The sequence below is a fragment of the Lagenorhynchus albirostris genome, chromosome 13 (assembly GCF_949774975.1).
Source record: "Lagenorhynchus albirostris chromosome 13, mLagAlb1.1, whole genome shotgun sequence".
NCBI classification, from domain to species: Eukaryota; Metazoa; Chordata; class Mammalia; order Artiodactyla; family Delphinidae; genus Lagenorhynchus; species Lagenorhynchus albirostris.
The window spans coordinates 2595577-2622091 of NC_083107.1; the positions used below are offsets into that span (position 1 = coordinate 2595577).

A 26515-nucleotide genomic window follows, 5' to 3' on the forward strand; every position below is an offset into this window, starting at 1 on the left:
AGCCACGTAACACCTTATCGTCCCCCCAGCCGGCACGCAAGCTTTTGTTTCTGGTCCCTAAACCTCCTCGGCACTCACCGTGGGGCTGCGTATATCAGCATCTGTTGGGTAAATGGAAGAGCGCAGGGCTCTGCGAGGGACCCCGCACCTTCGCTCTGGAAGGCGTCAGCCCGCTTTGTGCCCCGGAGCTAGGCTGGAAGTGCTACCAAGGCCCCAGGCAGGGCACATCCTGAAACCCAGCCGGCTCCAGGCAGCCACGCCCAGTCCAGCCGTCCAGGAGAGAGGTGCACAGAGTAACGTGTGTGGGAAAATAAACTTTCATTTTTTGGTTTAGAATTCGCGCATCCCAGAATATGTTTCCCCAAATAAGCAAGTCTTCGCAGGCAGAGCCATTAGACGGTGTAAAATTGCCCACACGAGCCTTCCCTCGGGCACTGGCTACAGAAACGTCCTAAGGGAAGGCTGTCGCCTGAGCTCCATCGGGGATTCAGTGCACAGATCTCTTCCAGAAGCCCTGCCTCCTGTGACTCGCTCGGGGACCTCTGAGTTCCTGCGCCAGCCTCATCTCCGACAATAACCTATGCTCACACCTATTCTTTCTTTCTTTCAGCCGTGCCACGCGGCACGTGGGATCTTAGTTCCCCAACCAACCAGGGATCCATGCCCCCTGCATTGGAAGTGCAGTCCTAACCACTGGACTGCCAGGGAAGTCCCCTGCATTACTTTTCTATGGCTGCTGTAACCAACCACAAGCATAATGGCTGAAAACAGCACTAATTTACTGCCTTACAGTTCCGTGGGCTAGAGGTCCAACCCCGAGGGTTTACCTCACTGGGTTAAAACCAGGGTACGGGCAGGCAGCATTCCTTTCTGGCGGCCTGCAGCACCTTAACATTAAGGCTAGGGTTCACTCGCCTGATAAGATTAAAAGTATAGACTATTCAATGTTCACATTTTTTAATTTTTCTAATTTAAAGGAAACAGATTTCCTAAACCACAAGCAAGTTATTGTTACTCTATTTATTGAGCTCTGAAGTTAAGTAAATCATTGAAGAATATTCTGAAAGACTTGGTACTACGATGAAATGAGTAGTAACAGCCACACACTAGATGTTTTAGAAATACCCATCCATTCCCTCCGAGCCACTCCTGTCTGTCACCTCTCAAACCGCCCTGTGTCATGCACTCTGCCCAGCAGGACATCTCAATTCTCATCTGTGTGACCCACGAGTGGGTTCCACTCTGTGGGGACAGCTAAGTTTGTAACTTAAAGATCCGCTTTGGAGTTTGGGTGGCTTATTGTAGGTCTCCAGATTCTCCCTGCAAACCCTCTGAGATGCAAAGTGATTTCTCCCCACATGCCGGGGAGTCTCTGAGGCAGTATGTGGACATGAGGGCAAGATGACGGTGGTGAGCTGGCCCCTTGCCCTATGGACCCCGCAGATCCCAATGCACGGGGTGGACAGGGAGAGGAGGGGCAGGGAGGGCAGGAGGGTGGTTGGCAGGGGAGACCTCAGAGGGCGATGCCGCACAGGCAGTCAGAAACGCCCATCCCATCCCACACGAGGATACTGGAGCTTATGTTTAGGAAGCCTATATATAAAGACCAAAACGAGCCCACTATGCTCTTTAAACAAGTAATTTCAAGGTAGGAACAAGAAACCCAGACACTAAAATTGAGATGACCATAAAGTTTTGAATTCGTCCCATCCTTGTCATGAACTGAATGGGCATTCTCAACGAGGCGCTGTGGAGACCCTCAGGCCAGGAACGGACTTCCGGGGTTCCGCGAACCCCTCAGCGTTACAGGATGGTACTCTTGTATACGCTGCCTTTCCAGGGTGAGGAGTCTTTGTTTTCACCTAATGCCATTGCTCCAACATGGATGAGAATTTTTACATGGTTTACATTCGCATCATCTTGAAAGAGAACCAGTGCTGATGATGTATGGGAGGCCCTCTAGCTTGAACGGCATTCGTGTGCAGAGATGTCTCTAGAAAGCCTCCAGCACCCGGGTGTCAGGCTGCAGCTGGCTGACGCTCCTGTCACCACCCGTGGGCAGCCGGCTGGGGAGAAGAGAAGCCAGGCCCAGGAGGGCCCTTGGAAGAGGGAACGTCCACAGGAGTTCCAGCCAGGCCGGCTGAGGCCAGCCCGTCTCAGGGATGCAGGGATGCCCACGGCGCAGCTCAGACCGTCACGCAGTTGGCACTGCCTTCCTGTCACTTCTTCCCTCAGGAAGACAAGGCCCCGGGGATGTGCAGGGGGGCGGCTACCAAGAGTAACTGGGGCGCAATCTCTGAATGCTGCCCGCCGGGCAGGGCCCACGTCCTCCTCGAGGCAGTTTTGACGTTTTTGGTCGACGCTGGCAACGGAGAGTCACCAGGACCTGCTGTCTCGGAAACTGCCAGGTGTCTCACCCCAGTTCTGAGTGGGCCGCGGAGCCCTGGAAAGCAGGGATCCTGCCCCCATCTTTCAGACCAGAGGGCGGAGGCTCGGTGTGGGTGGAGGGCGGTGGTCTCTGGAGCACGTGTCACCCCAGGCCTCGCAGAAGCTCCCGGCCGACCTGCCAGGTGAGGTCCCGTCCTCAGCTCCCTGTCATTACTGCTCAGTCAACACTTCTCAGCAGGACCTAATTGCCTTCTAATTGTTTTCTCTGTGTTTGTTGTTTTTCTAATTAGAGACGCAAATTCTAAGCTTTGAGGACAAAAACTCTGTTGACTACTTTTTGTAACCCCCTTCCTGGGGGAACCAGAGGAGCCAGCAGTAAAGACGCCATGGACTGATGGAAGAATCCAGACGTGCAAGGCAGATGAGCAGGCCGACCCCACCTCCCGAGCTACCGGAACGTCTGAGCGAGGGGTCGGTAGTGGCGTCCTTCCCCCAGGGGGAATGCTGACTCCCGAGCCTGGCGTGAGGGGCGCTGGGCACAGACAGCAGAATCCTCCCGCTGCCTCTGTTGCAGGGAGAAACACGCACAGACCCGCACTGCCCGCGAGCTCGGGCTGGGGAGGAACAGACGGCAGGGGAGGAAGGGGTGCTGGGGACAGCGGCCGGGCCGCTCACGGGCACCAGGCAGTGGGGGGGACGGCGCGGCTGGGGGGCTCTGCAGGCAGGGCTGAGCCTGAGGAGGTGGGTGGAGGCCAGTGTTCCTTAGCGGTGAGGGGCCCCCACAGCTGTGGCGACGACCACTCTGCAAAGCTCTGCAGCGACCCAGGCCTGACCCTGGGGCACAAGTCCCACCTTCAGGGACGGGACCTGCTGTCTGCTAGGACTGTCCCTGCGCCCGCTCCACCACTGCTGCCGTGGGAGCTGCCCTTGGTCCGAAGTGGCCCCAGCTCCCTAGTCTGTCGGAAGAACCCCGAGAAGTGAGAGGCCAGGTTGGGAGCCGAGCGCCCGGGAGACCTGGGACACGGCCCCCATCCTGCAGGATGTCTGCCCAGCCCAGAAACCCTGAGAACCTCCCAATAAGTCCCCCTTTTCAGTGTAAAGACAGCCCAAGTCTGGGGTTCTTGCCACCTGCCACCGACAGGTCCTCATATAGCCAAACACAACCACCTACCGATGTGCAGTGTCCAGCTCCCTTTCCTTTCTCTGCAAATCGCCGTGAAACACGCCTCTCCTCTACCACCTTCCCCTCACTTCAAGGCAATACAAAATTCAGTGTAATAGTGGGGGACCCCGAGCGGGAACAGGGACGACGGTGTCCTCGGCGGAGAAGTCTACAGGGTTCGAACGCCATCAGGAGAGTTTGTGTGACTCTCGCATTCTCGACTTGGAGAGAAGGACCTCACACCGTGAGGCTGGCTCCCCCGCGGAGGTTTCAATCATTTTTAAGAGAAGTACAATCAAGTCTTGGGAAAATGAAAAAGGAATAAATTTGGAGTTCTCATGAACAGTTTTCATAGAAGATCCAAAAGTGGTCCTAACTTTTGTTAAAGCTAAAGTAGCAGTGATTTCACGAAAAGTAACAAGAATTTACCGCTTTATTAAAGGGGTCTCCTCCCATCCGTTAAAGAAAATTTCCTAGAAGGAACCTGTCTGGTTTGTATTTATAACTTGTTAAATAAATGTCTGATGAATAAAAATTGAGTAAGAAAAAGCACTAACACAGCAAGACTAGGACCCCGTATTCTGCTACTGCAGGAACAGTGCCTGAAAGGCTGAGGCCCTGCGTAAAACCCAGGTTTTATCAGGATCAGGTATGAGGAGGCCAACAGGCCAGCAAGTGACCGCCTGAAAGGCACGCGGCAGGCATGTGGTTTACTGTGGCCAGGGACCCGCTAACCCTGGGAGGGGCCCTCCCTCCAGGCAGCAAGGCCCCAAGACGTCTGGAAACACATGGTTAAAGCAGGCCTTCACTCCAAAAATCATGGCCTTTAAATACCTTCTGATTCTAATGAACTACCTAATTCTACCGTATGGTTCCTTTTTTGAAATATATATTATAAATGTTATTATTTAGTTTAAAAAGCTAATGGCCTGTGCTGAAGGAAGGAATACACTGATATGACTTGAATTGTTTTTTTCCCCACATTTTGCACCTCTATAGTAATTTATATTTTCCGAGAAATGACAGAAAAAAATTCTGACAATATTTTGCTCAGTGTTGAAGCTCAGCAGTTTTCATAGCTTAGTGCTCAAAGATTACTTTCAGTTTTCAGTAATGCGTTCCTGGTGTCTTAACCAAAGGCTTACAATAAGAAGAACATCTTCTGTAGCTCACAAAGTTGGTCACCAAAGAAGGTGGCAGTATTTCTGTGAGATGATGATGATTTTTATGGCCCCTTGACTGTTGATTTGGAGGAATGGGTCACAGGCTTCCCGGTAGAGGCGCTTGACATCAACACTCATGCAAACACAAGGTGCTGCCCCTCCCTTACAAACACTGAGAGCTCCTCGCGGCTGCCGCCTCCTGTGGTGTGTGAGGGCTGGGCATCTGTGTCAGTGGGGCTGCTGGATCGAGTGTAGCCTGGACGTCTTAACAGATACATGGAAACACTCGGTCTACAGCACTCAGCTACCCCACGTACAGCATCGTGTTTCTGTTTCTTCTGAGGAGTCAAGGTAGTGAACTGTCATTCATTTTCAAGGAAACTGCCTGCTTACACCATGACCCCCACTCCTTCCCTCGTCCAACTGAGATCCTGTGCACTTGGGTTTAAGCAAATGACAGCGGTTAAGGAGGGGTTTCTTGAGGAAAATCACAACCCACACTGACAGGGGACCTGCTCTGGGCTCCACGGCTCCTGTGGATTTTACTGAACCCTCTAACCCTGGACAGGGGCTGCTGTGCTCCCCTCCTCACAAGCGACCACCCAGCTGTGAGGAGGTCAGCTGCCCGAGGTCACACATAAGCCCGGAGACTGTTCTCGAGCTCCTACATCCCAACTCACGGCAGTCGTTCATTCACTTTTATCATAAAATGGTTCATAATAAAAATCACACGTATCACATTTGAAAGGTACAGTAAAGTGGACACTCATGTAACCCTCCTCCTAGCCAGACAAAGATTATGACCAATACCCTTGACCCCTGCTCCCACCAGGTCAGGCCCAAGATCTCACCATGGTGTCTGCTTCACCTGCTGGATCTAGGGCTGCACACAAAGGGCGGACTTATTGTCCTTAAACCCCCCCCCCCAAACCCTCCTCATGCCCGTGGTTCTCAGTATCATAGGGAGGGACCCCTCTGGGCATCTTGTGAGAGCAATGGAACTACGTAGCCCAGGAAAAGTGACGCATGTATAGAACCCTGGAACTACTTCAAGGTTTCACAGACACGCTAAAGCCAGATCCTCAGAACTAATTCATACTGTAACCGCAAGTCTGTACCCAGCTTGGAAGGTACTATGCTAAGTGAAATAAGCCAGAAAGAGAAAGGCAAACTCAGGCGTGGTATCACTTATACGTAGAATCTTTAAAAAAAAAAAAAAAAGTCACACTCAAACAGAGAGTGGAATGGTGGTTGCCGGGGGCTTGGAGGGGGGACTGGCCTGTTGTCCTCCGCAGAGGCTCAGCTGGGCTCCTGACAAAGACGCTCCAGGGGCTTCACTCTTCTCAACAAGGACTCTCATCCCTCAGTTTTGGAAGATATGTTGTAACAACTGCTCTCTGGGAAAACGAGTGAGTCCAAGTCCGTCCTGTCATTAAGTTAGCAGTGCGGCTCTGCTGGGTCAGATGTGTGGGGCTGGGCCTTTCCGTCCGCAAAAGGCGGTCTCTTGATTGGATTTTGCTGAATGCTCCTTTCAGGTCAAATGTGCCAAGACTCTGAGTTATGCTTTAAAGCTCTCTTCTGAAAAAGTTTTAAAGTAAAGCAGCGGAACAAAGCTAAACAGTTTTAAATAATGATTTTGAGAAGGTGACCTTTACGACACTGCATTTAGCATAAATCAGCTCCCAACTCCAACGTGTGACGGTGCTGCTTCACCCGGCCGGCGCCTGCCTCCTGCGCGTCCGCCGCGTGCCAGGTGCACAGCGCCCCTCCTTTCCCGCCCAGACACTCAGCGCTTCTTCCAGGTGAACTTCCTGCGGGCTCCCTCCTGGCCCGGCTTCTTCCGCTCTCTGACACGGGGATCGGCAGTAAGCAGTCCCGCTGCAGCATAAAAAGAGACGCCTTTATGAACCATGGAAAGCGCAGGAAGGCAGGAGAAGCGCCTGAACCGGCAGCTCCTGCCGTCAGAGGAAGAGCGCCCAGGCCCAGAAGCAGTTCCCAGCCTCGTGTACAACTCAGGACAGCAGTCCGCTTTCACTCCCCTAAGCTATCTTCCCAGCTTCCGAGACAAACACCAGGCACATTGCTTGAGTCTGCTTTTCCTCTCCTACGAGAGATACGACTCCCTGTTGGTTTTTAAACTTGTTCAACTTAAGACAAAGCTGCTCCGCTGTGCCAGTCGCTACTCACTGCCAGGGAACTTGCCCGGCGCACTTACTACTACAGGTGTGAAAGTTTCAAGAGGGAGAGAAGCAAAACCTCCTGGGTGGCGAAGTGTGTGGAAGTATACACACACCACACAGTAACAGTGCCCGTGCATACACCGACACGTAGCATAGGACTTATCAAACATACCTGAGAAAAGAAACTTACTTTTCTAATTTGTGTGAGAATAATATTTCTTGGTACTTTGTTTCAGAATCTAAAAAAGGTTTTAGAGTTGTGTTCTCAGCACAAGGCGTTGGTTCCAGAAGAGTAAAGTCAGTTTAGACTGGAAGCTCCCGGTCTCCCACCACCAGGAGTAATTACAGCTTCTGAGCAATAAACGAGTCACTCTCAGCGTACGGCCCCGATGGGAGTGCCCAGTGGTGGCCCGTGTCGGGTGTTGGTAACGACCACAAGAACACCAGCGACGAGAAAACTCTTTAACTGTGTTTGTAAATACGGAAACAGACCGGAGTTTCTGTCTTTGTCACCTTCCAGCACTAGCGCTTCTCTTCACTGTATGCGAGGCTTCTGTCCTTTATTAAGGTACTTTCAATGGCCACACAGCACAGGCAAAATTCACATTTTACGCTTGTCATATACCCATAGCTCTCGCATTTACTTGTACTTAGGGGGTGTGGAATAACACAATGTTTTGTGCGGAAGGCAAACAAGACCTGTCTACATTCTAGTTTAAATGATAAGTAATGATGCTTTATTACTTTTCAATATGCACAGAAACTCAAAACTAGCAGAATTGTTAAGTGAGGTCCTATCAAATGATTTTAATGACTAGATATGAGTCCTACAAAATGGTGAACTGTTTATAAGCAAATGGATTTTTAGAGGTTTAAAAAAATTAACTTGCCTAAGCTACGGGTGGCCCTATCTGCAGCGTGGGATCAGAACCCCAGCGGCGCAGTGGGAGGGCAGGGGCAGGGCCCACGTCACTTGCCCAGAGGGGCTCCTGGACCCAGAGGCGCCGGGGGCCTTGCTGAGGCCACACAGCCGGTCGGCAGTGCCCGCAGTGCTTTCCTCCTTCACAAATGGTGGGAAGACACTCCTCAGCTAGAGCTGCCCCGACTGACTGTGAAATGCGGACGCAGGGCCCTGACGAACATATTGATCGTAGAACCCTTCTCCCCCTGTGCAGAGACTCCGGAATTCACGGCTAGGTGACAGGGTCACACAGAGTGAGTAAGGGAAATAAAATTCGAACTAATATCACCGTGGAAAAGGAATCTCCAATAACTTTGGAGAGAAACACCTTAGGGGTTCCATCATTAAATCGGATAACAATTACAAATTTCTGTAGTAAAACAAAAGCCACCGCTCACGTGCCCGACACAAAACGGAGTCGGATGCAGACTCGAGGGTCCCCCGTCCCCCCGCCCCCCGACCTGAACTCGCACCTTGGCGCATCCACTCGACCTCGTCCTCGGTGACAAAGCTGCACAAGGCTCTCGCCGTCGCCAAGCGGATGGCCCCCGCCTGCGCCGCCCGCCCGCCCCCCGACACCGTGCAGGTCACGTCGTGTTCTCCAAGCCGGTCGAGGAAGTGGAAAGGGAACATCAGCTGTTCTCTAAGGCACAGCACGAGAGGTGGAGTTAGGTTCACTGCGAAGATACACAACGTTACAGGCTGCTCACATTCTGGGCGTGTGTGAGACCCACACCAGATGCAGAAACGCTAGCGTCTCCGCCACTCAGATGCTCTGTGAGAGCAGGTTCAGGCCTCTTCTGCTCAGGCACAACGGCACACCCCAGCTGTGTGCTGACCCTGCTTGTCTCCCGGGAATTTTGTGAGGCTTGAACATAACCTCATAACGAAGTCAAAGCTGGGAGAACTCCTTTAATCCACTGAATCCACCTCTCTGGATTCCATGATCAGATGCAATATTAACAGGTCTTCCCAAGCAACTATCAAGCGCCGTTGGGGTCACTAAGGAAAGTGTACTGTGCTGTATCTGTATGAGGTTTGTGCTCGTCCTGACGCCGTGAGTTTTAAAGTCACTGAAACCACACTCGACATTTTCCCACTGAGACACGCACTCTGCCTGCAGTTCCCTCGGCTGCAGGGTCCTGCCAGGTGACACCCCACAGACCAGTCAGGCCCGCTTCCCTCCACAGCCAGTGAGCACCCATGCGGTCCGGGCAGGGCCAGAACCAGAGGCTGGAGCAGGCAGACTGCCCTGGACCTTCTTCTCACTCACAAACAAGGGACTGCTTTTGCCTTCATAGCTCTTAGGAATTTTACTTAGAAAAGCTGATGAATATTGAATATCGCGTTTGCTTGTTTGGTCTGACACTGCAGCTTTCTGGACCCCCCAAGTAAAGGTTAGCGTCACACAGTGACGCTGAGAGGTGGATGTTACCCCTTGGACTGCACACTAGCGGAGCAAGCCCAGGCTGGTGTGGATGGACACAACAAGAGCTCGGAAGGGCAGAGTTAACTGGAATTTGTAACAATACTGCTTCAACAGGGATGCTGTTCCAACAGGAATGAAACAAGTCCTACAATAGAAAACAGGTATGAAACGACCTAAATCTAATATTGTTTTCTTTGAACAAATGTTCCAAAGTAACCAAATAAAAAACAGGGATGCTACAAAAGTAGTACTACAGTTGACCTTTGAACAACATGGGTTTGAGCTGTGCAGGCCTGCTGACACGTGGATTTTTTTCAACAGTAAATACTACAGACCTCCACCATCCACAGTGGTCGGACCCCTCGATGAGGAAACTCGATACAAAGAGCCATCGGTAAGGTTGTACTCAGATTTTCCACTGTGCTGGGAAAATCCCAACCTCCACATTGTTCAAGAGTCAACGATATTATAAATAATAGCTGTATTATAAGAGCTAAAGAAAATTTAGAGGCTGATAATCTAACCCCGCCATCTCCAGCAAGGACACCGAGGTCAGTATGGAAACTAAGGAACTGTCTTTGGCACATCACAGGCCCACGCTGTCTGACACGACTGCGCAGGTGAGTGACGTGAGTGATGATGTTACTAAGAGAAGCCCTGCTCACCTACTCGTTTGGGAGCTTAAACATTTATCTGTTTTAATTCCTAAAACTTTAAGATTCCCTAACAAATGCTTATATAGATTAAAAAACTGAGACTAAAATTTGGGGAAAAAATTCAGGCTCTATGAGAGCACTTGAGTCAGGGTGGTCAAGGCAAGAAAGGACCTGAGGAAGAAGTCTGCACAGTCAGGAAGCTGGTGCACACTGAGCACGACACTAAGTCTATAAAGAGAGACAGCAACATCCAAAGGGTACAGTTGAAAACCATTACACACCTATTGGTTTTAATTAATCTGGACTCACACTAGTACATGCAAAAACAGTTACACGGCATGAAAATACTTCACAAATCTCTCCTCTCAGTGATCTCAGATGAAATCCTGAGCTAAAGAATCAATTTTATTTTGCTCTTTGTTATATAATCAAAGTTATTTTGAAAAAAAAAATTTCCTCCTTTCAATCTTCTCTGAGTGCCACTCCGACGGCACCAATCGTACAGCCCGTAACCTGGTACATATATAAAATCACGTACTCTTATTTTTCTGTGACTGCTTAAGATGCTAACTTGTGTCCTCTATTACACGGTTAGTGCCATGTGAGGAATGTACTCCCTTTGTACAGGTGATCAATTAAGAGTTGCTCTCCTGGCTGAGTGACAGAGCAAAGGCCTTTCCAAATCAGAAAGCATTGCTCTGTGTACCCCACACAGCACCAGGTGCATCGTGGTAAACGTCTGCTAAGTGAATGAATAAACACAAAAGTTCTGACAGCTCGAGGAAGGAACACAGTCGACACTCCCAATGACCTGTTTGCTATGTCTGTGTAAAAACAGCCTAAAGAAAGGACCCTGGAAAGAAAAGCAAGCAGTTCAAACTGACCTTCAGGCAAGCACCTCAGAGATCATCAAGTCCAACTCCCTCCTACATTTAGGGAGGTGACCTTTAAACATCTCGGCTGAGTTCACACAGCTGGAAAACACACCTAGAATCAAGATCACCCATTCCTGGCTCGGCCGTCTCCCTACTACTGGTCAGTGGTCACCTCCCTGCTCATCTGTAAGCTCGTGAGCCACTCGTGCAGGAGGAAAGGCCAGTCCCCGAGTAGCACGGCTGCCGTAAATCCCGACAACTACTGAAAGACAGTGAGGCGGTTTGGGCGCCTATCCCGCCAAGACTAGCCTGAGGCTTCCCAATCAGATAGGGAGTTTCTTGACAACAGAAGCCGTATCTCACATAGCTCTTGTATCTTCGCAATGCCAAGAACAAGACTGGGCACACAGACAACCCTTAGCAAACGCCTGCTGAATCAGACTGAAGAGTAAGTTCTAAGGGGGCAACTTAATTGTGAGATAAAGCCAAAATCGAGACTTGCTATTAAATCATCAGGAGTTATACCTGAAAACAAATTAACAGACGGTTATTGATCAAATGCCATTCCTTACAGCAGTCGTAATGCTGAAGTTACGGGTCTCTCTGGCTTTTGGTACGACAAATAATAGCTTCCTCCGTCGCCTTCCCTGGGAGGGTGATGGCAGAATTAGTTTAATTCCTACTAAACAGAGTTAGAGCGGGCTACTTCTTGACACACACACACACAAATAAAATAAGCATACATTTCCTGAAGTAATTATTCCATCCAGAAGCTTACACTACACTGGCATGGTCCTCTTTCCTGACATAAGCATTGGGATCATAAGAGCCTTAACCCTTCTGACCCTAAACACCACTACAGGAACCAGGAGAAGATTAGGAAGAGAGGAACTAACCATGCAGAACTGCTGTGACTTGTGGATAATGACAGTAAGGACTGGGAAAATCATAACCATCTCAAGAAGAGGCCTTATACAGTGACTAAGGAACATATCTCCGATGGGCTATTTAGTGGAGTTGGGCTGTAACACCTATTTATAATTAATGTCTGTTCCTCCACGGGATACAAATTTCAAAGAATAAAACGGCCATATGTAGCCATGGGAACTAAGCAAAGCCTGATGAGCTCTTATTTTAATATATAAATGTCAGATTTCTTTGCTTGCTCAAAATATATATATAAAATTTTCTGTGAATAGAAAAACATCCAAAGTGATAAAGCGAACTTTTTCTAATATTTACGACGGTAAGTGCCAAACAAGGTTGGTCTTCGTTGTTTTGTGGCTGCCCATCCCCAAACCCAGGAAGCAGAGGTGGCACAGTCTGCATTTCAGAACACAAGACCCCGAGACACTCAACTTCCGGTATGATCTGATGAAAAGGGGAGGAAGACTCAATTAATGAGGAATTCTAGAGATGCTTTTTAAAGATCTGGAAAACAACACAAAAAATAGTGACCGCATCCCTCTAGCTAGTTTGTTATATTCTACTAGTAAAAAGAAATCATCATGCAGACAAATATAATCAGAAAATCATAAGCCTTAGTTGATCGTGACATATTATAAAGTACATTTTCTTTAAAAACAAAACCAAAACAAAGACCTCACCTGTCCTGAGTCACCGGAAAGTAGAGCAGGTAGTCGACCCCATTTACTTCTATCCTCCCACTTCCATGGTCATAAACAGTCACTTTTGCCTTTGCAGTCTTTCTGTTACCTTTAAAAATATAAGACATCTATTAGTGAACATCTTGAGGCCCAATGCTTTGACAGAGGCAAAACTACGTTAAATTTTTTCCCCCAGAATAACAATATGTAACACTCTATGTAGGAAAGTTCTATAATTAATACAAGTCAAACAAAAATAGAACAGGCAAACTACACCATAACTGACGTAATAAAGCTTACTATGGGGTGACTTTATTCCTTAATCCCATTTTAGAAACACTACAATGATTTTAGTTTCAACAAAGTAATTCATATTTATTTATATTATTTAAAAAATCAATTTACATAGTGTTCTTTTTAAATTAATAAGAGTATATCTTAATCGTATAATTTTTAAAATATATGAACAGTATAATAAAGTATAATTGGTAGAAATAAAAGGAATCCTTAGGAAAGGTCACACTTCTTTGAAAATATTAACTGAAAATGAAATGATGTAAAATTTTTTTAAGTTGCAGATATATCATTTAATAACTCAATTCTTTGAAGTTACATCATGTCAAATGTCTCTGTACACCTACAAGGAAGATGTGAGTCGAGGACCTAAAGTTTTAACGTTCTGTAGTTTTAGCATCTGACGTGCAGATTCACCGAAAATTTTCATTTAATATAAGAAACCTTTATTTAGAAACCTAAACCTTTATAAGAAACCTATATTTTGTTGTTTCTACCAGTTGAAAATATGAAAATACAAAGTGTTAATATGACTGTGTAGGTATGTGTCCACACTTTTTTCTTGCAACATTATAAAGTTCAGTTTTTAAAAACGTCAACAGAACCTTAATATTTGGAAATCCAGCATAGCAGCAGCAAAAATAAACAAACAAAATGAACACCAAAGGGCAAGAGCAAATAAACATCCGGCTATTTCCCAATCCTCAGCGGGACGGGGTGGTCTCTCTCCATGGGTGCGTTACCTTGGCCTGTGCTGAAGGCCATACCCTTCTCGTCATACTGCAAAGGCTCAATCAGCTGTTTTTTCGATTGAATGGTTACACTCCTGCGGAACCTGCCCACAAATTCTTCTTCAGCCGCGTCACACGGCAACGCCGATAACCTTTCCAGCAGCCGAATGAACTGTGCGTACTGCAGACAATAAAAATTCATTAGGAGATGCAAGTGTAATTGCATTTGCTAAATTTTTTCTATTTTTATACACTTGATCTTTCCAATGTTGCTTTTCCTGATGAATTTTGACAGGATGACACTTCTGCAACTTCATGCTGCTTTTAAAACAGCGTGCAGATGCAGCACTTCCCCTGTGTACCTTTAGTGCTCAATCTTTTCTTTCGAGAAACAAAGAGATCTATCATTCAAAGAAAAATCCATTTCTCTGTATCAGGATTACATGAAGGTGAAATTTAAATTCACTTTCAAAAAAATACTTAGATGATCTTTAAGTATAATTTCTACTCTTTTATTAGAACTGTATCAAGAGGCGCTTCATAAATAATTTCCAGCAAATTTCGTACAGTAAAATGGGAAGAGTCTGATTTTGAGAAAACGTACCTCTTAAACTACATTTCATAATACATTTGGCAAATGTATCTTTAGCTGTTCAAGCTGTGTTACTTTAATGTTTATGATTTCCTTTAAAACCGAACAATCAAGCTATTTAAAAATTCAAGAGATACTTGACTTAAAGGGCAACCTCTTGAAATAAATTACCCTTGCTACTCAGTGCATTTTTTTTAATAGTTCTTGAACATGTGATTAGAAAGTAAACAACTTGGTATTAACCCCTTAAAATTAGAAGCCAGAGTAATCACTCTAAAGTGTTTATGCAGAAGGAAACAACTGATACTTGAGATCCTTAGCATGGAGTGTGAAACCCAGTTTTTGATAACCTTATTTATGTTTTGCCAACCCTAAAAATCATACTCATCTTTGTTACCACTGCCTTTACAGTGAAAATCTACCCTTAATAATTTGAAATGTATAAAAATCTCACAAGTAAGATTAAAAGGGCCGCTTCAATTATTGCTTCCTGTGATGTTACAATACTGGAGAAGGCAACTGTCTGAGGAAGAGTGAACTGCTAGCCACCTGCGGTACCTAGCCTGGTAAAGCTCCATCACCTTCATTCACAGGCCTGTCCTTCCTCAGCTGCTCTCAGTTCCTCTGCACCGGCTGTAATACCCTTGAACACACAAGGAGGCAACTACAGGTATGACCCAGCCTTGCTTGTGAACTGGGATCATGGCTCAAGACATCACTGACTACCCCTGCCTTCCTCATCTTGACACCAGCCATCAGCTTCAGGATTTCTTCCAACAGCCAGCTGCCCAAGGTACAAAGATACCTATATATTTGGTTGTTTTGTGTTCATAGCTGCACACCTATAACAAAGTCCTTGGGATGTTTTCAAAATGAAAACAAACAAACCTGTATTATAAAAATAAAAGCAGCCAGAAAACAGGGAACACTGAAATGATTCATTCAATGAAGGAGCAAAGAGAGGTTTTTCAGTTGGATCCACGTGCAGCGATACTGACTTGGCAGTTAGGATATTAGAAATTAATTTCAGATCTTTAACTCACCAAATGCCCGACACCTTAGTTAAGCAAACTGCAACTTTTCCAAAACATTAATTTCTTCAATATGTTAAATGAGGAAAAGAGCAATTTAAGCATATGACTTGAAATCTACACGGCAGCAAGGTACTAACAATGTTACCCACTGCCATGGAAGGAAAAAACCTTTCTTGGAACAATTTGTGAAATTTTTCTATACTCCAATCTTCCAGAAATAATCTAAATTTAGAACACCAACACATTTAAAACATCAAATTTCCTGTGATAATACTGGCATATATTAGAACAGTGAGCAAAAAAAGAATCAGACTAAGACCTAAAGCAGGGGTCACCACATTCCCAGGCTTTAACATTCACTGGGGGAGCCTGCTGAAATGTGGATTCCTGGGTGACACCCATGGAAATTCTGCGTGAGGTCTGAACCTTGGGAACTGCATTTTGTAACCAGCATTCCAGGTGATTCTGATACAGGCAGTTTTGCCGATTCCAAGATGAAACATACTGGCCGTGTGGATACTGCATCTGGTAAGTCAGGAAGGTAACCGTGCGCCTCATTTCTCTTCTACTTAACCTGTAACAGCCCCTTACACTTATCATTAGCCTGTAAAATTAGCACCCACTTTACTGAAGGGGGTGAAAAATGACACCTGCCATGCGCCCCTGAACAAGGGGCAGAGGATGCAAGCGCACTTGTGGAGGAGGGTCTGGGGACCAGGCACCTTCCTGACCCTCCCAGGGCAGAAATCAGCTCCACATGTTTTAAAAGGAAAACCGTCTTATGAACACCTGCCTCTGAAGAACATTACTATTAGGATCCTAAATACAGCAAATGTCTACAATCTTACAGCACAGGTCCCCTTAAATTAAAAAGATTAATTACTCACATCTTGATCTGACAGTTTTTCCACTAGCATTTCTTCCAGTTCCTCCTTAATCAGCCATCTGCTGCCAATCGGGTCTCTGTTAAAATATCACATTATATTCTCTTTTAAATTAACCATACAATGAGTTATATCACAAAAGATCCCACAAGTAGTAGCGATTCTTGATTGGGAAACACATTTTTGTATTATATAGCTGTTAAATTTCATCCAAGTAAATGATTTTTTTTTTTTTAGCAGCGTGGGAAGTAAATGATTTTTGAGACACATTATTTCATTTCCTCAATCTACTTTAGAAAAGATACCCAGTCTAGCAAATGTTCCATTCGCAGAGTTAGACATGGCATTGGGGAATCCATCTGATGATATCCAAGTCACTAGATTTCTCAAAAATTAAAACTGTGCTTGCTTTTCATAATTTACTTTAAAGGGTATGTTACAGACACAGAGTTAATCTGTCCATGGACTAAAGTAGTAATGAAATCCAAATAAAAGGCTACGGGTAGTATTTACAACTAAAACTAGGTATATTCAAAAACTTGTGTCTTTTGCATAGGAAGAAATATGTGAATAACCAGCCCCAAATTTAAAACTGGTTGGTCAGGTCGATGGATCTAATCTATCACTGTTTGCTAAATGGAAGCACAAACCTTCAAATACAAAATACACACACACACACACACACACACACACACACACACACATACATGTATATCTACGGGCATATAAATGCACAGTTACATACACAAAAATTCTAAAGAAGTAATATTCAAATACAGTAAGTGCCACTTAACATACAAATCTAGAATGAAGTAATATAAAAATAATAACCTTAATACTTACATCCTCCCAAACAAACAAAAAAATCACCTATTATTTGGAATTTTAATGATTAATGCTGAAATAATGAACACATTTTTAGGCTTTAGGTATGCCTAAAATACACCAATGATAAGTGGTATGTTTTTAGTTAATTTTCTCATATATTTTAATGCAAAAAAGAACTTACTTGGCTTTAGTTTTTTCTGAAAACAGACCTTTGGCTCGCAGCTGGTCTTGACGGTTTTCTACATCTAGTAGCTTTCCGTAGGCTTCCTGTGGCAAATAACACACACATACACTAAACCAAGAGAGACGGCGAACCATTACCTCCCTTTATGTCTCCCATGAGCACCTCATCTCAGAAGCGCCCTCCTCAAGTCACAGCTGCACAGCAAGGATTACTGAAAATGCTCTTTAACAACGCTATTTCTCATTCAAACTAAAGAATGGTGGAGTAATTTCAATGAGAATTTAGTATCATACATAGTAACACACTTAACTTCAAATGATTTTCAGAAAACTCTATAGAAGGTTTACAACTCAGTGAGGTTCGTAAAAACGAAAAAAAGATACAAGCTATTTATTTTCCTTAAGAGTTCCACAGAGAACCAAAACTTTTCCTTAAAAAAATCATAATTTATACAGCAATATGCATTTAAACTTAGAGTTACCAGTAAAAAATTTTAACATTTATATAAGATTTCTCTTTACCATGTAGTTTGTATCTTAAAAAGTTTTCTATTAATATTTGTTTTTCATTATTTGATTTCTATTAGTTTACTTTCTAACAAAGTCTGTGAATGTATGTCACCTGTTAAATCATAATGCAAGTAGGAGAAAATTTACCATTTTGTAAGCACTAAAGGTTATCAATGAAATACGATTTCCAGGAAATGAGTTTACAATAAGCAGAATAATGCAACTGTCTCCCAATTTTTTTGACTGAGCAAACTTGAGGACTCAAATCCAATCTATGTGTGTTCATTTATAATGTACACATAACCTACCACACTAATACCTAAGGAACAGATGTTTTCAAAGGATGAGCTAGAGATGATGTAAACATTTTTTCTTGCTTCATCATGACACCGTCCAATACCATCAGCTAATCTCAGAAGACACAGCTTGCTGCTCATAGAGATGTCTATCCATATTTAAAACAGTCTTCATAATTTCCAGTTTTGGGGACAACCTCTTGTGGGTGCTGATTAGAGCGTCATATTGTATCAAAGTGTTGCTGACAGTCTGCTCTAAGAATACACGTGCCCCTCTGTTACTCCCTCCAATGCTTGCATTTTATTATCTTCATTCTGCAACCTCTTTTCAGGAATCCATTTCCCTCAAGGGGAAAAAGAATGTAGGAAGGAAGGAAGGGAGGGAGGGAGGGAGGGAGGAAAAAGGATGTAAAGACTGAGCCTCTGAGTTTCATAAACATAGATGAGAAAAGCCGAGATTATGCTCCATGGGCCAGGACTTCTTGGTGAGAAAAGGGTAAGTTCATTTCCTGTAGTAGGGAGACTCGTAAGAGTGTGTTTTGTTTTGTTTTGTTTGTTTTCAGTAAGGGTAGTAGGATTGATACCTTAGAAAAGAATAAGAAAAGCAGCAGCACTTAGAAACAGTAACACTGGGCCGAGCATCTCCGACAGAGTGAAACTATCACTATCAATAGTTGAGTGATTCTAAAGCTAAGTTCCCAGCAGAAGCAGACAGCAGCAGCATCTAGGCCAAGCACTAGGTTAGAAATGTAAATTCGCAGGCCCCAACCCAGACTTTCCCAAGAGGAACCTGTTGGAAGGGGGGGCCAAGTAATCTGTTTGAATGATGCCCCCAAGTAACGCACCCTGAAGTTTGGATCTAAACACTGGAACTCTGGGGACAAATGAGCTTAATTCAATTTTAGGGTACAGATTAACTATCTCTACAACTATACTCAAAGTATAAATCCGTCACCTGTAGCAGCAGAAAAATGTACCTGACAATTCAAAACAAACTGTCCACTCTAAAGAAAGCAAGAATAGAAGCCATCCACATACAGAATGTGTCCCTGCTATGCAACTTAAAACCATACAATTTGTCTCCCGAGAATTGGTAAGCCGCATTTGACTGCAGTTCGGGTACCTGAAATTCATATTTAAAGGCTAAGATAGTGAGTTGTAAGCCCAACTGAATAGTGTATCAGAAAAATCTCTATGTACCTATTTCTAGAAAGCAATTCTGAAGTGCTCTGAACAGGTAAAATACAGGGAAAATAAAAACCCCACAAAATGAATCCTCCCCGCCTTGTACGAAGGGGACAGACGTGTGCAAGCAGCATCTCGCTGTGCACCTGCACCGTGCGCCCTGCCCCCGCCCCCGGAAGCCTGCTCCAGCTGGGGGTCTGTGGGAGCAGGATGGCATCAGTCTCCACGTCTCCACGCTGGGCTGCTCCAGAGCCCTGAGATTCTGAGAGTCCTGAGTCAGAGATGTATCTTTCAAATCTATCTTAAAAATATGAATTCAAGAGAATACCAACAACGGTAGTAAGACACCCTGCCTGGTTATAAGGGTCTATTTAATTTTCTGGAATAACCAAGGCAACTAAAACAAAAATAACCGATCTGCTTCATAGGTCAAGTTTCAAGTCAAAATTTGGGGTGCTAAATGTGTCATCATTTTCCAGTGATTCTGAGCAATTTTTAAGTCCATATTTTTCTTAAAACTTTCTTGCACTCTGCTACTACCTTCCAGTGTTATATTTAGCTCCATAATAATGTATAAATAGTGTAAGTAAAATCACCAGAAAAAATGTGGAATATGAGAAAACCACCCATGAAGAGTGCACGTCAAATTCAGAACATGGTAAGTTCTATTCGTTTACGGCACATGCTTTGATGGCTGTAATTCATCAAGTTATTATATCATGCTCTTTAAGCCCCCTCATACACTTCTTTAAATAGGAAAATATATGTAAAGTACTTGGCATACTGCCTGGCCTACAGTAGTGGTCAAGAAATGATACAGCGGTGAGGTATGGCGTTCAGGAGTCAAAGAGTCGAAAAAGTTTTACTGGTGCATCATTTCTATTTTTCTTTCTTTTCTAGATAATAAAACCACTCCTGAGATTCTAAAGGTTCCATCTTGGTTAGTCAGAGACAACAGTCCTCTGGAAAGTACATTCTATAGCTTCAACTCCCTGAAGAGAGGTGCGCTAATTTACATCAAAAAATCCTTGAGGGTATAAAATATGCCAGGAACTGTCAACATCACAGATTATCAGTGCTAGCTTCTGGTATATTGTTAAATTTCCACTTAATTTTTAAGGGACCCTAGAGAATTAGCATGACCCCACCTACACTAAGTTTATATACTGTATTTAACAGTATAATTTTCAAATATGACAGGAATAACCCAGATGTGAAATGCTGAATCATTCATCACAGCTATGATTAATATTTCATAAAATCAAAGCAAGTCTATCTACCCCTCATGTCATCAGATTTCCATAATGTATGAATCGAATTTAGAAGGTGCCTAATTTGGAAATACCAGATGCTCAGGGTACAGAAAAGAAATGCTTCAACTAAATTCTTCCAAGAGCATGAGCAATGTCATCTTTAGTCTACCAAATTCTGTTTTGGTTGTATTAACCATGTTGAAATTCCAATTTTAGGACGGGTAAACAAACAACATTTCTTAGGAGGGTGGTATAGAAAAAGTCAACTGTATTTTGATATACAAAATATGTAATAACTAACAGTAATTATCATCTTAGATACTAGTTCAATACAGAAAAGTAAGCGACTTAAAATATGTGTTTGTTGGAAAAAAAAAAATCACAGAAAATAAATTTCCTAAATAACAATCTTCTCAATGTTTTGGCTACTGGCATATACAAAACCAACTGGAGTAAATACGCATATAATTCATTTATCATGGCTTTTATCATGCAATTTATCTGAAGCTCCAAGTGACACACCTCTATGGTAGATCCTAGCTATCACTTTGTAAATACATTATGCTATACAGCGTATACTTCGTGTCATGCTACCCGACATAAAAAAAGGAAATAATCTCACATATAGGTCATGTTAGACAAGTACTCTGGGAAAGTACGCACCTGGGAGTAATTACATAGAAGTGCTTGTGACTCAGATACCATATATTTTTACTACTGAAAGCTCTACCATATATTATAAAAACAATTTTACCATTATAAAAGAAGTAATCTGATTAAAGTCAACAGAGGCAATAAGTTGAATCAGTTTTTAAAAATTAATTTTCCCAATTGTTACACCTGGAACATACAAGATACACAATGGTAATTATTCATATATCAATGTGAGAAAATGTATATTAAAGATACTTCTAGAACAGCAGTTTGTTGCTGAATTAGTTACTGAATTAACTCCTGCTGTCAAGAAAGAACTTAAAACAGCACACAGACACATGTCAGCACTGGTCTGTAGCTTTCTAGAAAGAAGCACTTTACACAGTCATAAAGTAGTAATTTGGTACCTCACTGTGAGAAGGGTCACTACCTTAGTTCCATTTTTCAAGGGCACTGCTTCAAGTTTTCCACATTCACTGCCCGGTGGCCAGGAGGATGCACAGAACTGTGGCACTGAGCCTCCGGAACTTCTGCTTGTTGACTCTGGAACCTCCATGTACTGAGGCCTCAGACCCCCCCCCGGGCTACCGTGTGAACACAGAAGGTTTAAGTCGCTTAAAATGAACCGGAGAATTTCTAAATGAGCCAGGCAAATGCATCCTGTTTATACACACATTATTAGGATTAGAATGACTTCGTACTTTTTAATATTTTAAACTTTTCCCCCAATTCAGCAGAGTAGTTTAAGTGCATAATGATCTACTTATGCCTTAATTTTATACTTTTTGGGGTAAAACTTTCATCCAAGGCCATATAATTCCTTCAATTTATAGAAACACTCTGAAAATACTCCAATGTTTACTGTAAAACTAGTCCTAAAATATAAATGAGGTTTCTGTAAGATGCTAAATTCCCAGTATAGTTTTTAGACATGCAGAGCCTTATCTTAAACGTTGGGGTAGGTGAGCTGACGTAAAATGTCAATAGATGCTTAATGTTTCTGACAACTCACAGTGTTTCCAATGTTTTATACAGCTTTTCCCAAGCTCTGGTTTCACGGGATGTTAAAAGATGTTTTGGGTAGAAACAGTTCCGTGATCCAACATATTTGAGCAGCAGTGTTTCTCTACTGAAGGGCATCAGGGAGTTTTTATCACGCTAAGTGTCTCCTTATTAGTTTCCTAGTGCTGTATATAATATGCAGCATTCCCAAACGAGCTTAATTTCAGAGACCCTTTCTTGACGCTTTCATAACCAGGGTTCCTCAGAAAGCACTTTGGGAAAGGCTATATTACAGCCATGCCCTGTCTTAATGAATCATATTTTACAAAAGGATTCCCACTTCAGAGTCAAATAATCACCTCCCATAATGAGTTTAAAATAATTTTCAACTCACTTTTAGTGAGTTTCAAGATATTCAGAAACCTAGGTGTTGATAGGAGTGAACAGGAATTAACATTTGTCTTAGGATTAAAGGACCTGCACAACTGCCCAGGTTGTGACCGCCCCGTTCATGAATGCAGCCCCTTTGCCTGCCCGCCCCGCCCGGTCGACTGGGCAGCTCCAGCTGTGGCGGGCAGGGGTGCCTGGGGCAGCTGGGACCCAAGGGCACAGCCATCACCCTATCCTTAGCTGCGCAGGCAGGCTTCCTCCCCCACCCCCGGACACGCTGCTCAGCTATTCTCTGGTGCAGCACCTGCTCCACTTCAGACGCACACATCCTCTAAAAAGTCTTCCCTCTCCTTTACATTTCGGTTCAGTTGTTTCTGGAAACTCCTTTTACTCTCTCCTTCTTCTTTCTGCTCCCAAAATGCTACGCTGAAACTCTAACTCACGTCTGAGAAGTACACAGGTTCCACTGGTTATGTGGCCATTAAGGAGATGGCAAGTCATCCATTTGGGGTAAAAAAGATGGATGAGCAGGGCCATCCAGCCTGGAGCCCCCTCAGTCCTCAACGATCCTTTGAGAAACTCCGTACAGCCCTTATATCTTCTTAAACTACCTCTCACTGTTTAAGAATTTACTTATTAGTACTGTTTCATACTTCATTCATTACGTATGTACACCCTATTCACTATTTTGTAAAATAAATGGTTTTTATGGACCTTCCCAGGAACCTGAAGACAGGTGTATGGTTGTGGCCACAGGAAGGTGGGAATTCCAGCCAACCTGATGATGAGCCCTTAGAAGGTAACACACTCACAAAGTCTGTGACCCCAGCCCCCGTGGATCAGCAAGTTTCCCTTCACCTTGTGCTTTCCCAACAGCTTCACTTCTGGGCGGGAACAATGAGCCGCTTCTTTCTTCTCATCCGCCTCTTCCCTCAAAATCCTCCTACTTCTCCATAAAAACAACTGCATGGACTAACTACGGGTTAACTGGAAACAGTGTTCACTTAAGCATTACACATTACCCTTAACCGGAAGCTGCATCAGGCCCATCTTTTATTCGCTGCTCTAATGTAATATACAACTTTAACATGCAAGCAGTGAGCAAATACTAAAAGCAGCTTTGATGTTATTACCGAAGATAAAAAAGGTTAAGGGACATCACAAAGACCTCCGGGCAGAACTGCAAAGATGCTTAGAGCTGTGCTTTTCTGACAAAAAACATGGCCATGACGGCCACAGCTCACACAATCACAGCCGGTCCAGGACATGGAAAACAGAGTTTGCCTTAGTGTCTTTCACCCTGTCACATGGGAAGAAACTGCATCAACAAAACGAAACGGTAGCAATAATGATTCACTTCCTGCCCACCTGCCACAGTCTTTGCGGGGCTGGCTCCCTTGCTACAGTGGGATGGCGGCGGGGGGATCACCCTCCCACAGAATGGAACGGACCCCTCCGCGCACCGAGAGGGCAGACAAAGGAGGGAGCCAACATGTGCAGCAGTTTCAGGTTTTACCGTCTTATTTTATATGCGATCCCTGATTCACTGCGAAACCACCCTTGTGAGCTGAACAGTGACTCTTTAGTCACATGCTATTTCAGAGTAACAAACAGCACCTAGCATGACGCTGACCCGCATCAGCCAGGCAATGACCACAGCTGTGAGTAATAACATCTGCCGTACGTGAGGCTCAAGTGATTGGTATACAGTTAGGAAAACATTTATCCTTTTTCCATACATGTAATTACTTTAAAGTTCCGAAAGATGCATTTTTGAAAATACAAGGGTTTATTAATTACCTGAATTAACACGCTCAAGTTAAACCAAAATATCTGTAATTTACATGTATAAACTGTTCTGATGAATAAAACAAATACCAAACCCACAGTGTTTGGGGGTCAAACTACGCAACAAATGGACAGACCTAAATTACTGAATTTAACTAACACACAGAAGCCCAAAGAACTCTCCTATATGCAAAGCAACTATATGACGCAAAAGGAAGACTTTATAAACTGGATGTAATTTGACATTCTAGTCGAGAGTGGGGTAGTATTTTATCCACTGAGAAACTGACCAATTTCTTGAGCAATCCCTTTTAAAACTCATAAATAAAGTTAGGCCTCTTATACAATGTGTAATTTCTTCGTTATGATGGAATGCAACAAAATATCTTGCCCTTGGGTTGCTCAGTTTCAGCCAAAACAAATGCAAATGGCTTGTCAGATGACAGCTGTTTGATAAGGCTCCTCTACAAGACCCGCATGCTTTACTTTTTTCCGTGAAACTTGGGATGAAAGGCAGAAGGCAGGAAGAGAATTAATGTAGCATACAGTCTAAAGGCAATGCTACAACCGTGATTAAGTAGAAAGTTGAAAGGCACAGATTTTCCACAGCTCCGCTGCGTGCGACCCACCCGTGTAACAAGTTGACAGGCCTGGCGCGCCAGCTCCATCATCCCCCCGACAGCTAAATCGCAGCGCTGCGCCCCTTTTCAGCGGAAATTTGCGTCTGCACCATGAAGCGTTGTACATTATTTCTCAGCACTGCAGGGGGCTCGAGTCCATATGGAACCTCCACAAATATTACCACAGATCAAACCAGCGGCGTCGTGAGGCAGATTTGACATACCTATTTAAATGAGCAGCAGGGGTCCCTGGGCAGCCTCGGGCTGTACGCAGAGCCTGGGCGGAGAGCAGAAGCCCAGCTCCATTACTCAGCAAAGACACTCTCCGCATCCATCATTCATTTCATTTCTGCCAGGGCAAGCAGCTCATTTGCCCAAGGTCAACAAAAAGTGAAAAGAAGGTTTTCTTTTTTTCCCCGAGAAATAAATGTACCTGACAAGTGGGGATTTTGTCCTTTGGGTTTGCGGAGCACAAATACACACCAGCCAGCTCGACAGAGTACACGTGTGCACGCGAGCCAAGCCACCCGAGAGCTGACTGGGGATGGGAAGGCCCAGGGACAATGTCTGTAACTTGTAGAACTCATATATGAATAAAATAAAATGACACCGTGTTCTAAAAACAAAGTGGGTTCTGCTGTTTAAAACTGGGCATCAGCATCCAGCCTCTTGTAATGGTAACTGTAGGGAACTCCCCAGTGCGCGCACCATCAACCAACTTACAGCTCTGAAAGAAAATAAAACCTGTTCCCAGTACACGCGAACGCAGCTGGAAGGCAACAAGTAATAAAATCACTTCCTAGGCCTTTTGAGCCCAAATTCTAGACTCATGCACTACACTGACCTATGAAAAGCAAAAATCGTATAGGAATAACTAAAGGGTAGAGAGAAGGACTTGCCTCTCCCCCAAGGTGAGCGCCCCATCGCCCTGACAGCCCCTTTCCTGATTCAGGTGCCGCCTTGACGCACACCCACGCATTGATACTGAGCTGAGCATCTATCTCCCAATATGACCTCAGTTTGGAAGTAAAAGCATTTTAAGGACAAACCATTCTGACATAAATTCTCTAATGCTTACCTTTAGCAAAAATGAATTAATAAAATATAAAGCCTTTCAACATACTGTCTTGTCTCTGGAAGTCTTATTTTTTGTCCATTATGAAACACACTAGGTAAATTCTGAAGCTGAGGGAAATCTCTGCTATCATTAGTTACTTAGCTTACAGTTCATATTATTTACCATAAATGTAATATACTTACATGCATTAATGAATAATATGACTGTTTGCCAGTATAAAAGAGAAAATGAAATGGGCGGCCATCTTCTCCCCACTGGATTGCTAATAAAAACCAAATGAAAACAAATAAACAAAAATAAAAATATACAGAGATCAAATAGCTTGTATTTAATTGCAATTCATAATTCTGCAATAAGACACATTTTTAATTCTGATTAACTTTTAAAATAACAAAATAGCATTTATATTTAGAATTTAGTTTGGCAGGTTTAGCAGGTTAGCATTTAGGATATTTAATATTTCATACCCATTAATACAAAGCAACGTTTATATTTGATAAAACATTCCTAAATATTTCACCATGAGAATTTCTGTAATGTTTTAAATAAACACACAAAATACCGAAGTCATCTTGCTAGAACAAAAAAATTTATGTTTGGCTGTAAATACAACGCACTCCCATATTCTTAAAAAGGAAAACTGATAAAGTCAATTATGTAATATAGTTAGGAAATTAGAGACAGGAATACTATACGAAAGAAAAAAACAAAATGGATTTTTCCGTGCCCAGTTATGTTTCAACTCTGTGAGACACCTCCGAGAGTTTGAAAC

The 26515-nt window shown here is 43.9% G+C and overlaps 1 protein-coding gene across 2 annotated transcripts in view; it reads right to left on the bottom strand.

The window, feature by feature from the left end:
* Positions 1–5396: 5396 nt before the first annotated feature.
* MRPS9 (mitochondrial ribosomal protein S9) overlaps positions 5397–26515 on the bottom strand; it is a 41770-nt gene continuing 20651 nt past the window's right edge. Inside the window, exons 5-11 of one of the 2 annotated variants that reach the window (XM_060168519.1) lie at positions 25926–26005; positions 16966–17051; positions 15960–16035; positions 13459–13627; positions 12422–12530; positions 8328–8497; positions 5397–6591 (exon numbers count right to left, since the gene is read on the bottom strand). In XM_060168519.1, coding sequence (XP_060024502.1) covers positions 6500–6591; positions 8328–8497; positions 12422–12530; positions 13459–13627; positions 15960–16035; positions 16966–17051; positions 25926–26005 — 782 coding nt within the window. In that variant the 3' untranslated portion in view covers positions 5397–6499. The remainder of the gene's footprint in view (positions 6592–8327; positions 8498–12421; positions 12531–13458; positions 13628–15959; positions 16036–16965; positions 17052–25925; positions 26006–26515) is intronic. The other variant, XM_060168520.1, reaches the window with a different exon arrangement.